This window comes from Canis aureus, chromosome 23 (assembly GCF_053574225.1).
Source record: "Canis aureus isolate CA01 chromosome 23, VMU_Caureus_v.1.0, whole genome shotgun sequence".
In the NCBI taxonomy this organism is placed as follows: Eukaryota; Metazoa; Chordata; class Mammalia; order Carnivora; family Canidae; genus Canis; species Canis aureus.
Window position 1 is genome coordinate 29,849,446 of NC_135633.1, and position 13,634 is coordinate 29,863,079.

The 13,634-nt window shown below is 36.9% G+C and overlaps 1 protein-coding gene and 1 long non-coding RNA gene across 14 annotated transcripts in view; one reads left to right on the forward strand and one right to left on the reverse strand.

The window, feature by feature from the left end:
* ACER3 (alkaline ceramidase 3) overlaps positions 1 to 13,634 on the forward strand; it is a 158,521-nt gene that overhangs the window by 112,105 nt on the left and 32,782 nt on the right. For all 13 annotated transcript variants that reach the window (XR_013362289.1, XR_013362288.1, XM_077867159.1 and 10 more), the window contains one exon: positions 12,260 to 12,318. Coding sequence is in view for 11 of the 13 variants with exons in the window: in XM_077867159.1 (XP_077723285.1) it covers positions 12,260 to 12,318 (59 nt within the window). In the remaining 2 variants the exon portion in view is untranslated. The remainder of the gene's footprint in view (positions 1 to 12,259; positions 12,319 to 13,634) is intronic.
* The window catches only part of LOC144294940 (uncharacterized), a 57,229-nt gene continuing 45,062 nt past the window's right edge, over positions 1,468 to 13,634 (reverse strand). Inside the window, exon 3 of the long non-coding RNA XR_013362290.1 lies at positions 1,468 to 2,048. This is a non-coding gene — a long non-coding RNA (uncharacterized LOC144294940). The remainder of the gene's footprint in view (positions 2,049 to 13,634) is intronic.

The window sequence follows — 13,634 nt, forward strand, 5'->3', positions numbered from 1 at the left end:
TAAAGACAAAAAACAGAATGAATACTGAATAGGTCACTAGTAGGATCTGGCACAGATCCTAGAAGAGAATCAGAATGTATGGGGTAGAGGTGCTTGTGGAAGGAAGGAAATTAATTTGGAAAAGCCTCAATGCACTGCCAGAGTATAGGTTCTAACTTACCCATTATTTGATGTGTTTGACATATTCCTTGAACAATCCATTCCCTTTGACTTCTGTATGATGGCGATTCATAAATCTGTTTCTCTGGCTTAGATTTTTTTCTTCTAAGATTTAAACCCAGATATCTAACATCTGGTTCTCAGAGATCTCTACTTGGATATCTCATGGACACTTCCAACTCTGAACATATCTAGAAATGAAATCACCATATTTTCCCTCCAGTATTTCTTCTCTTGTATATCCTAACGTAAGGAACAATTTCACCATGCACCTAACTACTAAAATCATAAACCAGGCCATCATTGGCTTTCCCAATTCTTCCTAACTGCCATATCAAATTATTATCAGTCCAAGACTAATTTGTTCTTTATTATGTCCATTTCTCTCTGTTCCCAGTGATAGTACCCTGGTTCAGGCCCCATCGCTCACCTAGGTTACAGTAATACCTTGGTATTGGTTTGTTTTCCATTGGTCTTGCCTCCATCTAATTCATTCTCCACCCAGCAAGAAAGAAATATCTTTCTAATACACGAGTAATCATGTTCCACTATTGCTGAAACTTCCATTGACTTCCTTTTGCTGATAAAAACAGATATTACACGGCCAAAAGGCTGAGAAGTAATGACTTCCTTTTGCTTATAAGATAAAGTTCAACTCCTTAACATGACTTGAAAAGCCAGATTTGACCTCTGGTTTTACCTTTTTGACTTCATTTTTCCCACTCTTCATGTCAACAGTATATTCTAGACATACTTTCTTCTGGTCTCTACAATGTAAGCTATGCTGGTTACTTTCATCCAGCTCCAATCTCTCTCTCTTTTTTTTTTTTTTTTTTGAAAGAGCGAGAGGGTTAAGTGTGCACATGGGGTGGAGAGGGGCAGAGGGAGAGAGAGAATCTTAAGCTCCCCACACAGAGCAGACCTTGACACTGTGATCATGGGCTTGGGTTCAGGTCACCCAAGATCATGACCTGAGGCAAAATCAAGAGTCCAACACTCAGCTGACTGAGCCACCCACACACCCCTCTTCCATCTTCTCCAAATAATATTTCAGTGATTATTAATGATGCTTCTACTAATGTTTCAATTATAAAATTAAAAATCATATCCTCCATAAAAGTCTTTCTGATCTGCAAAAGTCTAGATTAGGTGGTTTTCAAAGCACTCTGTACAGTCCCTGTCACAGAGTTAAATACTAGATCTTTCATTGCCTGATTACTTATCTTTTTCCACAATAGATTGTAATTGCTGAGGACAGGGATCATGCCTTTCTTGTTCACCATTAGAGCATCACAGCTGCAGTTACAGATTTAAACTGGCAATTAGCCTTTAATCATCTTTAATCTAATGCTGTGTTTACTTAGCTTCAGAGAGGGGATAAGGGGATACATGGTGGAGTATACAGCAGTATACTATAGGAGTATAATGTTTTCATCTCATCAGGAGATCCAGAGCTATTTTTATGCACAGACTCTTTTGCCCTCTCATCCACATAAGTTATGTACCCTGCCAGAGATGAGAGCTATGTGTAGTGGAGGTCATTGTAACACATAGAAGCTCTAGCCCCTTTTTCCTATCATTCTTTATAATGAACACCTTTCATACTGTTCTCATCAGACCCCAAGCCTCCAACCTAGATGCGGTCTTTCACAACCAAAGCAGACATAATATTTTCCATTTATCTTAACTGTTACATTCAAGCCTTCGAGACTGAGGTCATTCTCAACCAGTCCTACATCAAGCTGATCCTTGATATTAATCCTTTACTCCACACCATTTTATTCCCAGGATCTAATACAATATTCAATAATAGTTGTTGGATTCTGCTGTTGTAGAGAGACTACAGATAGTAGGCAGGAGTCATATCAAGGCCTTGAAAAAGAGTCCACCTGAAATACCAAGAAATGGAAAGGTTGAAAGTGAAAGTGTGGAAAAGTATATATACCATGCAAACACTAAGCATAATTGTGTTATATGGATATGTGGTATAGTTGTTTTATTATAGAACAAAATAGACTTTATGGGAAAAGCTGAGGGATTACTTCATAGTATTAAAAATATTCAATTCATCAGAAAATTATAATTCAAAATTTCTAGTCCATGTAATGTCTCAAATATATAATGCAAAATTTGACAGAACTAAAAGAAAATCTATAATTTTATGTGATTTTAATATATACCTCTCAGTAATAAATGTGGGATATTTGCACAACATGATTAAAGAATCTTGACCCATGGAACACCTGGCTGGCTCAGCAGTTGAGTGCCTTTGGCTCAGGGCGTGATCCTGGAGTCAGGGGATTGAGTGCCACATTGGGCTCCCTACATGGAGCCTACTTCTCTCTCTGCCTGTGTCTCTGCCTCTCTCTCTGTCTCTGTCTCTCATGAATAAATAAATAAATCTCTAAAAACAAAACAAAAAAAAAAACCGTGACCCATGTGGTGCCTGGGTGATCCAGCCCTGTGTCAGACTCCCCACTCAGCAGAAAGTCTGGATGAAGATTCTCTTCCTCCCTCTGCCCCCCCCCACCATGTACGCACTCTCTTTCTGATAGATAGATATGAAACCTTGCCCATAAGCCAGATGTAAAATACTGCATCCAACAATTGCAGAAACACTTTTTTCAAACCCTTAAAGAACATTTACAAAAATTGACTATATACTTGCCCACATAGCACCTTAAATTTCAAAGGATTAGAATCAGAATATAATTTCTGATTATAATACAATTATGTTAAATATAAGCAATATAATTCTAAATAATACATGGCTCAAAGAAGTCATAGAAATTGGAAAATACTATGGAATCAGAATAAAATAAATACACGTTAAAACCTGGAGGACTTGGCAAAATCAATACTTGGAAAGAAATATCTAGCCTTAAAATGTGTATACCAAAAAAAAAAAAAAAAGAGAGAGGAAGAAGAAAGACCATAAAGGGGAGTTTTGGCATCTATTTCAAGAAACAAAGGAAAAATAAAAAGCAAAAATGAATACATTAGAAAACAAGTATCTGTAGAGAAAATAAGCAAAGCCATAAGTTCCTTCTTCAAAAAGACAAGTAAAATTAACATATATCCTTGGCAAATTTGATCATAAGTGAAAAGGCAAGCACAAATAATATCAGAATGAAAGGAGGATATCACATTAAATCCTAAGAGCATTAAAGAATTAATTGAATATTATGAGAGACTTTATGCTAATAAATTTTAAATTGCAGTATTTTTTAATGGACAGATTCCTAGAAGTATAACTTGCAGAAACTTAATAAAGAATAGAAAATCTGGGGGCACCTGGGTGACTCAGTGGTTGAGCATCTGCCTTTGGCTCAGGTCATGATCCCGAGGTCCTGGGATTAAGTCTCTCATCAGGCTTCCCACAAGAAGCCTGCTTCTCCCTCTGCCTATGTCTCTGCCTTCTCTTTGTGTCTCTCATGAATAAATAAATAAATAAATAAATAAATCTTAAAAAAAAAAAAAAAACAGAGCAAATTGGAAATAAAAAAGGTCTTCTTAATCTGTTAAAGATTATTTTAAAAATAAATTTTAAGCCCTATAGCCAATATTACAGTTAGTGATGAACCAGTGAAAGCTTTCCCTTTGAAATTGAGCATGAGATAGCAAGGGTTTGGCCTACTTCATTAGGCAGGAAAAAGAAATTAAAGTTATTAAATTTAAGACGATGAAACAAAACTGTAAATATCCACAAGTGATACACAAATGTATACATAGAAAATTAAAGAATCTACAGATTATTAAAATCTGAAGAGATTTTAAAATGCAAAGTCACGTGATATAAAAACTACAAAAAATGGCTGTGTGTGTGTGTGTATATATATATATATATGTAAGTAATCGAGTCAGTAGTCAGAAATCTTCCCACAAATATGACTTCACTAGAATATTCTACCACATAGTAAAAGAAGAACTAATTCCAGTTATATATTCCAGTCTGTTATATATAACAGCATCAAACAGGTAGAAAATATTTTTGAAAGTACTACTTAAAATAATCATCTGGGGATCCCTGGGTGGCGCAGCGGTTTGGCGCCTGCCTTTGGCCCAGGGCGAGATCCTGGAGACCTGGGATCGAGTCCCACATCGGGCTCCCGGTGCATGGAGCCTGCTTCTCCCTCTGCCTGTGTCTCTGCCTCTCTCTCTCTCCCTCTCTCTCTCTCTCTGTGACTATCATAAATAATAAATAAAAATTAAAAAATAAATAAATAAAATAAAATAATCATCTAAGAATATGAAGTGCTGGGGGATCCCTGGGTGGCTCAGCGGTTTGGCGCCTGCCTTTGGCCCAGGGCACAATCCTGGAGTCCTGGGATCGAGTCCCACGTCAGGCTCTCGGCATGGAGCCTGCTTCTCCCTCCTGTGTCTCTGTCTCTCTATCATGAATAATTTTTTTTAATTATAAAAAATTTTTAAAAAGAATATGAAGTGCCTTGGAATAAATCTAACATAAATGTCTAAGACTTACAAATGGAAAAAGTGATAAAACATATTTGAAGACGTTAAAGAGTACCTAAATAAATGGATAATTATGCCATCATTACAAGACACATTCTATCATTTATCTTAAAATTAAGAATTTGGGTTCATCAAAAGGCATCCGAAGAGTAAAAACATAATGCTGTAGAGTGGATTAAGATATTCACAACACATATGATCAAGTGAAGACTAGTATATATAAAGACCTTCTACAAACCAATAAAAGTAGAAGACCCAAGTAGAAAAATGGACAAAGAGATGCCTAACAAAAGACTATACTCAAATGGCCAATAAACTTGTGAAATGATAATTAATTAATCATCATGGAAATAAAAATTACAAACATAATGAGGTGCTACTAGAAACCCAACAGAATGGCTAAAATCAAAAAGACTACAGTATTAAGTGCTTATTGACAAGGTTGTTTAGCAACCATCATACGCTGTTGGTGGGAGTGTTAATTGTCATAACCACTTTGGAAAACAGTTTGTGCAAACTACTAATGTTGATTGAATTTATGCATACTCTGCTCCATCAGTTTGGCTAATGTTCAACAGAAATCTCAACATGTCACCAAAAATATATATTAAAGTGACTATAGCAGGGTTATTATAGATATCTAAAATTGGACTCCAGTGTCCAGCTGCAGTAGAATGGATATATAAAATATGCATATTCAATGCAAGGGGAAAAAGTCTCTTCAATAAATGATGTTGGGAAAAACTGGATAGCTTTATGCATAAGAATGAAACTGGACCACTTTCTATACCATACACAAAAACTCAAAATGGATTAAAGACGTAAATGTGAGACCTGAAACCATAAAAATCCTAGAAGAGGGCGTAGGCAGTAATTTCTCTGACATTGGCCATAGCAACATTTTTCTAGATATGTCTAGAAAGGCGAGGGAGACAAAAGCAAAAATAAACTCTTGGGACATCAAAATACAGTGCTTTTGCACAACAAAGGAAACCATCAATAAAAAGTCAACCTACTGAATGGGAAAAGATATTTGAAAGTGATATATCCAATAAGGGGTTAATATCAAAAATATATAAAGAACTTACACAGCTTAACACCAAAAAACCCAAATAATACAGTTAAAAACTGGACAAAAGACATGAACAGACACTTCTCCAAAGAAGACATAACATGGGCAACAGACATATGAAAAGATGCTCACCATCACTCATCATCAGGGAAATGCAAATCAAAACCACACTGAGGTATCACTCACACCTGTCAAAATGGCTAAAATCAGAAATAAAAGAAGTGTTGGCAAGGATGTGGAGAAAAAGGAACTCTCATGCACTATTGGTGGGAATGCAAACTGGTGCAGCAACTGTGGAAAACAGTATGGAGGTTTCTCAGAAAATTAAAAATAGAACTACTAGAGGTGCCTGTCTGGCTCAGTGGAGCATGCGACTCTTGATCTCAGGGTTGTAAGTTCAAGCCCCATATAGAGTGTAGAGACTACTTAAATAAAATCTTTAAAAAAAAAGAAATAGAATTACTGAATGATCCAGTAATTACACTACCCAAAGAAAATGAAAGCACTAACTTGAAAAGATAAGTTCACCATCGTTTATTGCAGCATTTTTCACAATAACCAAATAATGGAAGCAGCCCAATTTTCCGCCCATTGATGAATTTGTAAAGAAGTGATACATATATGCCATGGAATATTACTCAGCCATAAAAGAGAATGAAACATTGCCATTTGTGACAACATGGGTGGACTTAGAGGGTAAAATGCTAAGTGAAATAAGTCAAACAAATACCATAGGATTTCGTTCATATGTGGACTTTAAGAAACAAAAAATTTTTTTTAAGATTTTATTTTTTTATTCATGAGAGACAGAGAGAGAGAGAGAGGCAGAGACACAGGCAGAGGGAGAAGCAGGCTCCATGCAGGGAGCCTGATGTGGGACTCAATTCCAGGTCTCCAGGATCAGGCCCTAGGCTAAAGGCGGTGCTAAACCGCTGAGCCACCCAGGCTGCCCAAAAAACAAATTTAAAAAAAAAAAAAAACTCTTAACTATAGAGAACAAACTGATGGTTACTAGAGAGGAAGGGGGATGGGTGAAATAGGTGAGGAGGATTAAGGGTACACTTATGATAAGCATTGAGTAGTGTATAGAATTGTTGAATGGTGATTCAACAATTGTGATACTGTTGAATTACAGTAATGGTATTGTACACCTGAAACTAATATAACACTTAACTATACTGGAATTAATAAGAAAAAAAAAAGAACTTAACTGTATTTGGAGACAGGGCCTTGAAAAAGAAAATTAAGGTAAAATGAGTTCATATGGATAGGCCTTAATCCAATATGACTGGTGTCCTTATAAAGAGAGATTAGGACATAGTCATACACAGAAGAAAATCATATGAAGACATCAGAAAAAGATAGCCACCTACAAGCCTAGAAGAGAGTCCCTCAGAGAAAACCAAGCTTGCTGGCACCTTTACCTTATATTTCTAGCCTCCAGAACTATAAGCAAGTAAATTTCTATTTAAACAAAACAAAAACCTAAAGTAATTCTTGAAATAATTATTACCTATTTAATGAAATAGGTCCCTCATATGATAACCAAGAAAAAGAAAATATGCATATTCAAATAATATTAATTTATGAAATATTGTCAATATATTTTTAGTTTTAAATAAACCATTTTAGTTATAATTATTAAATTATATTTAATTTATTATTAGATAATATTAATAAATTATTAAATAGAAAGGAAGTGGATATTAAATAGTGAGAACTAATATGCCACAGCTCATATAACAAGTTGAATAAGGCTCATAAACATAATATTGGGTACAGGAAGCTTGACACATATAGGATTCCATTTATTTATTTATTTATTTATTTATTTATTTATTTATTTATTTTAAAGGTTTGTTTGTTTGTTTATTTGTGATAGACATAGAGAGAGAGGCAGAGACACAAGAGGAGGGAGAAGCAGGCTCCATGCTGGGAGCCCGACGCAGGACTTGATCCTGGGACTCCAGGAACGCACCCCGGACCAAAGGCAGGCGCCAAACTGCCAAGCCACCCAGGGATCCCCTGTAGGGTTCCATTTATAAAGAGATTCAAAACAGACAAAATTAAACTCTAATGTTAGAATAGTGTTGAGTCTTGAGGAAGAGAAGGTATAGAGCTTGAGAGGGATACTGAGGTTGATTTAGAGTACACTGTCAATGGTCCATTTTTAATTACAAAGTCAAAAAGTACAAGGGTATTTGTTTTATGATAATCGTCAAAATGTTTATCTTTTAAGCACTTGTGTTTGTGTGTTTCAGTTAAAAATTTTTTTTATTTATTTTTTTTTATTTTTATTTTTTTATTTTTTTTAAATTTTTTTAAAGTTAATAAAAGTACAGAACTTTTTGGTTAGTAGATATGTTGGGGCTAGGAAGGGTTGTGCTTGTCTTCTGGGGAAGAGGCCCACTGGGCTGGTCCTTAGGCACACCTGCCCAAGAAAAGCAGTACCAGGGTAGCACAGAGGGGTGGGACCTGGTATAAGCATTAGGCAACCAGTGTTAGTGCATAGCATTTGTTTACTGAAGTTGGTTTACGCTTAAGGGATGGGGAAAGTAAATGGTGCCAGCTAGCTTCTTTATCCCTAGGGGAAGGTATTCCACACTCCCTGTTCTCATGAAGCCCTCCCAGAAGAGCAGATAATTTCCCCCCATGCATCCTATGTGTTTTTTAGTCGCTTTTTTCACCCTCTTTCTCCAGGTTGTTCACCTGCCTGGAGCAGCACAGTGCACTTTGGGCTCTATCATAGCCAAACCTGCTAACTTCCAAAACTCCAAACTTTAGGGACTTGCTGTGGCAGGAACCCATGCTGGGCTTCTCGGTGAGGGTCATGACATGCTGGAACCAATGCAGGTTTGACCCAGAAGGGCAGCTGCACTAGAGCAGAGGCAAAGCAGACTAAACCATCAGTGTCCAGGTTAGCTGCCCTTAGTAGATTTTTCTGGGTCTTTGGTGAGGGTAGAGGAGCAAAATGCCACCTGCAGGCTCCTTTGTCCCCAGAGAGGCAAAGCCACCTCTCACAGATGCACTCCAGGAATAGGAAATAGTCACTTTCCACCATGTGTCCCGGGTAATCCTCAGATCACACCTTCTGCCCCAGAGATACTTGCCTGCCTTCTCCCCAGGAGCAGGGCAGTGCCCTCAGGTCTCTATCCCAGACAAACCCATGAACCTCCATAACTCCAGTCTTTTGAGCCCTGCTGGTTGCAAAAACTCGTGAAAATTAGCCCTTTCCATTTTCCCAACCAATAGCTTTAGGGAAGTATCCTCTTTGTATCAATCACTGTGCACTCCTCTCTCTCTCTCACCTTTCTCCATGACAAAGGCTCCCCCTCTTCCACAACACCCATAAAGTGTTTCTCCCCCAAACCATGTCTCCACACATCCTACATTCCTTCCTATGGTCTTTTCTCTCCTAGTTGTGCAGTTTGTTGTATCAGTCCTCAGGTTAATTTTTTGGGTATTCAGAATGGTTTGATAGTTACCTAGCTGCATTCAAGGAACCAAGGCCAGCCTAGGGTCCTCCTACTATGTGCCATCCTAGCTCCCCTTCTTTATACCACATCTTCTTTATCCATTCATCAGTTGACTTGGGCTGTTTCTATATTTTGGCTCGGGTAGATAATGCTGCTATAAACATTGAGATAAAACAAAACAAAAAACAAGAAAAAAAAAAACATTGAGATAAATGTATCCCTTCGAATTAGTATTTTTGTATTCTTGGAGTAAATATATAGTAGTGCAATTGCTGGATCATAGGGTAGTTCTATTTTTAACTTTTTGAGGAACCTTCATACCGCTGTTTTCCAGAGTGGCTGCACCAGTTTGCATGACCACCAACATTGCATGAGGGTTCCCTTTTCTCCACATCCTTGTCACAACAAGAAACCTGTTGTTTCTTGTATTGTTGATTTTAGCCATTCCGACAGATGTAAGATAATAACTCATTTGATTTGTGTTTCCCTGATGATCAGCGATGGTGAGCATCTTTTCATGTGTTCATGTGTCTGTGTCACATCTTTTCTTATGCCATCTGTATGTCTTCTGTGGAGAATAGTCTGTTGGTGTCTTCTGCACATTTTAATTGGATTATTAGTTTTTCAGATATTGAGTTTTATAAGGTTTTTTTAAAGATTTATTTATTTTAGAGTGAGAAAGAGCACAACCTGGAGGAGGGGCAAAGGGAAAGGGAGAGAAAATTTCAAGCAGTCTGTGCTGAGTGTCAAGCCCAATTTGGGGCTCAGTCTCATAACCCTGAGATCATCACCTGAACTGAAACCAAGAGTTGGACACTTAACCAAATGTGCTACCCAGGTACCCTGAGTTTTTTTAAGTTTTTTTTTTTTTTTAACGTATTTTGGATACTACCCCTCTATCATATAAACAGTCCTAAAATTTGTATGGAACTGCAAAAGGCCTGAATAGCAAAAGCAAACCTTGAAAAAGAAAAACAACTTGGAGGCATCACAATTCCAGACTTCAGGTCTGGAATGGGAGAAGATATTTGCAAATGACATATCAGATAAAGGGCTAGTATCCAAGAAAATCTATTTAAAATCTTATCAAACTCAACACCCAAAAAACAAATAATCCAGTCAAGAAGTGGGCAGAAGATATGAACAGACATTTTTTCCAAAGCAGACATACAGGTGGCCAACAGACACATGAAAAAAATGCTCAACATCTCTTGTCATCAGGGAAATCCAAATCCAAATCACTATAGATACCACCTCACACCGGTCAGAATACCTAAAATGAACAAATCAGGAAACAACAGATGTTGGCAAGGATGAAGAAAAAGCAGACTCTTCTTACACTGTTGGTGGGAATGCAAGCCAGTGCAGGCACTCTGGAAAACAGTATGGAGATTCCTCAAAAAGTGAAAAATTGAGCTTCCCTATGACCCAGCAATTGCCCTGCTAGATATTTGCCCCAAAGATACAAATGTAATGATCTGAAGGGGCACACGCACCCCAATGTTTATAGCAGCAATGTCCACAAATAACCAAACTATGGAAAGGCAGAGATGTCTAACAGATGAATGATTAAAGAGGATGTGATACACACAAACACACACACACACACACACACATACACATACATGCAATGGAATATTAGCCATTATAAAGGATGAATACTTAACCATTTACATCAACGTGGGTGGAACTAGAGGATATTATGCTGGGCAAAATAAGTCAATCAGAGAAAGAGGTATCATTTGGTTTCACTCATATGTGAAATATAAGAAACAGCACAGAAGATCATAGGAGAAGGGAGGGAAAACTGATCGGGAAGTAATAGAGAAGGAGACAAAACACGATAGAATCTTAACTATAGGAAACAAACTGAAGGTTGCTAGAAGAGAGGTGGTTGGAGGAAGGGGTAATTGGAATGGGCGTTATGGAGGGCACATGATCTGATGAGCCCTGGGTGTTACACAACTGATGAATTATTGAACTCTACATCTGAAACTAGTGATGTATACTGTATGTTGGCTAATTGAATTTACATTTTTTAAAAAGGTGTAATAATCAAAACAGTATGATATTGGTACAAAAATAGACACATAGATCAGTGGAATGGAAGAGAAAATCTGGAAATGAACGTACAACCTTAAGGTCAATTAATCTTCAAAAAAGCAGGAAAGAATATCCAATGGGAAAAAGTCTTTTCAACAAATGGTGTTGGGGAAACTGGAGTGCCACATGCAAAAGAATGAAACTGGACCACTTTCTTACACCATACACAAAAATAAATTAAAAATAGGTTAAAGAGGGTACCCTGGCCTGGGTGGCTCAGCAGTTGAGCACCTGCCTTCAGCCCAGGGTGTGATCCTGGCGTCCCGGGATCGAGTCCCATATCGGACTCCCTGCATGGAGCCTGCTTCTCCCTCTGCCTGTGTCTCTGCCTCTCTCTCTCTCTCTCATGAATAAATAAATAAAAATCTTTAAAAAATAATATAAAATAAAAATGGGTTAAAGAGCTAAATCTGAGACTTCAAACCATAAAAATCCTAAAGAAGAACACAGTAACCTCTTTGACATCGGCAGTAGCAACTTCTTTCTAGATATGTTTCTGGAGGCAAGAAAAACAAAAGCAAAAATAGACTATTGAGACTTCATCAAAATAAGAGGCTTCATCAAAATAAAAAGCTGCACAGTGAAAGAAGCAATCAACAAAACTAGAAAGCAACCTATGGATGGGAGAAGATATTTGCAAAAATTCTGTACTTTAAAATGTAACCAAAAGGGGCAGCACAGGTGGCTCAGCAGTTAAGCCCTGCCTTCGGCCCAGGGCATGATCCTGGAGACCCGGGATCAAGGCCCATGTCTGGCTCCCTGCATGGAGCCTGCTTCTCCCTCTGCCTGTGTCTCTGCCTCTCCCTCTCATGCTCTGTGTCTCTCATGAATAAATAAATAAAATTCAATAAATAAATAAATGAAATGTAACCAAAGGTAGTAAATTTTATTGAGAGGGCTATTTTTGTAGGCAAAATATACTTCCTTTGCCAAAGAATAATGATTTTACTAACTTCATTTTTCCTTTCTTATTCAGGTTATGTATGGAATGTTGGTCTTCACATTAGTACTTCGATCTATTTATATTGTTACATGGTAAGTGATTTGGATCAACGCCATGATTTAAATTATATTCAAGCAATAAAGCTATAGCCTAAGTTGAAATAATACATAAAATACAACTCTAGCAGTAATATTGATAGAGAGCTTTAGGCCAACATTTATTGTGGTATAAGATAATGAATACTAGTTCTTTAAACAAGGTGTTAATTGGCATCCTGTAAAAACAAAAGTTCCAAAATTAATTTGAGGAAAACTATGTATGATGGCCTCCTTTTGAATATTTGTAATGTACATTAGTATATTGCCTTGAAAAATGCTATAGTAAAAATAAAAATTGTTTTTGTGTTCCTCAAACTACTGGACTCAAAACGCTTCTTACAAAACACTTTTTAAGGAATATTGTTAATGTCACAAAGAATCAGTACTCCAGAGAGATGATTTAGGAAATAGTTACAATCTTTATAGAGTTTATGAAGATTAAATATAAATATTCATGTGAGTACCTTCCACGTGACCTGGCCACATAGCATGTGCTCAATAAATAAATAACATGATTTATTGATTTATTCTTTTTTCTTTTTTTAATTAAGCGTTTTATTTTGAAGTAATTATAGAAGCACATGCATTATAAAATAATAGAAATCTCCTGTACCCTTTACCAGTTTTCTCCAATGATGTCTTGCAAAACTATAGTACAATATTAAAACCAGGATTTAACATTGGCAGTCAAGATACAGAATAATTCCCTCACCACAAGGATCCCTGTGTTGTCCTTTTAAAGCCATACCCACTTCTTTCCTACCCCATCCTTTCACCAGCTATCCTTAACCCCTGCCTGGCATTCACTGATCTTTCCTTCATTTCTATAATTTTTTTAATTTCAAAAATATTATGTAAATGGAATCATACAGTATATATAACCTTTGGGATTGGCCTTTTGCACTCAGCATAATTTACTGGAGATAAGTACAAGTTGTTGAATGTGTCAGTGGTTCAACCCTTTCAATTGCTGAGTAGTATTCCATGGTATGGATGCATAACCATTGACCTGTTAAATGACATCTGAATTGTTTCTAGTTTTTGACTATAAGGAATAAAGTTGCTATGAACATTTGTTTATAGGTTTCTGTGTGAATATAAATGTTCCAGTCTCTGGAATAAATACTCAGAGTGGAATTGCTGAATTGTATCATGGTTATATGTTTAGTTTTTCTTAGAACTCCCATGCTATTTTCCAGGGTGGGTATGACATTTTACATTTCTACCAGCAGTGTTTCAGTTAACCCAGTTTCTCTGCATTTTTGTCAATATTTCATGTTGTCACTATTTTTTATTTTAGCCATTCTTAT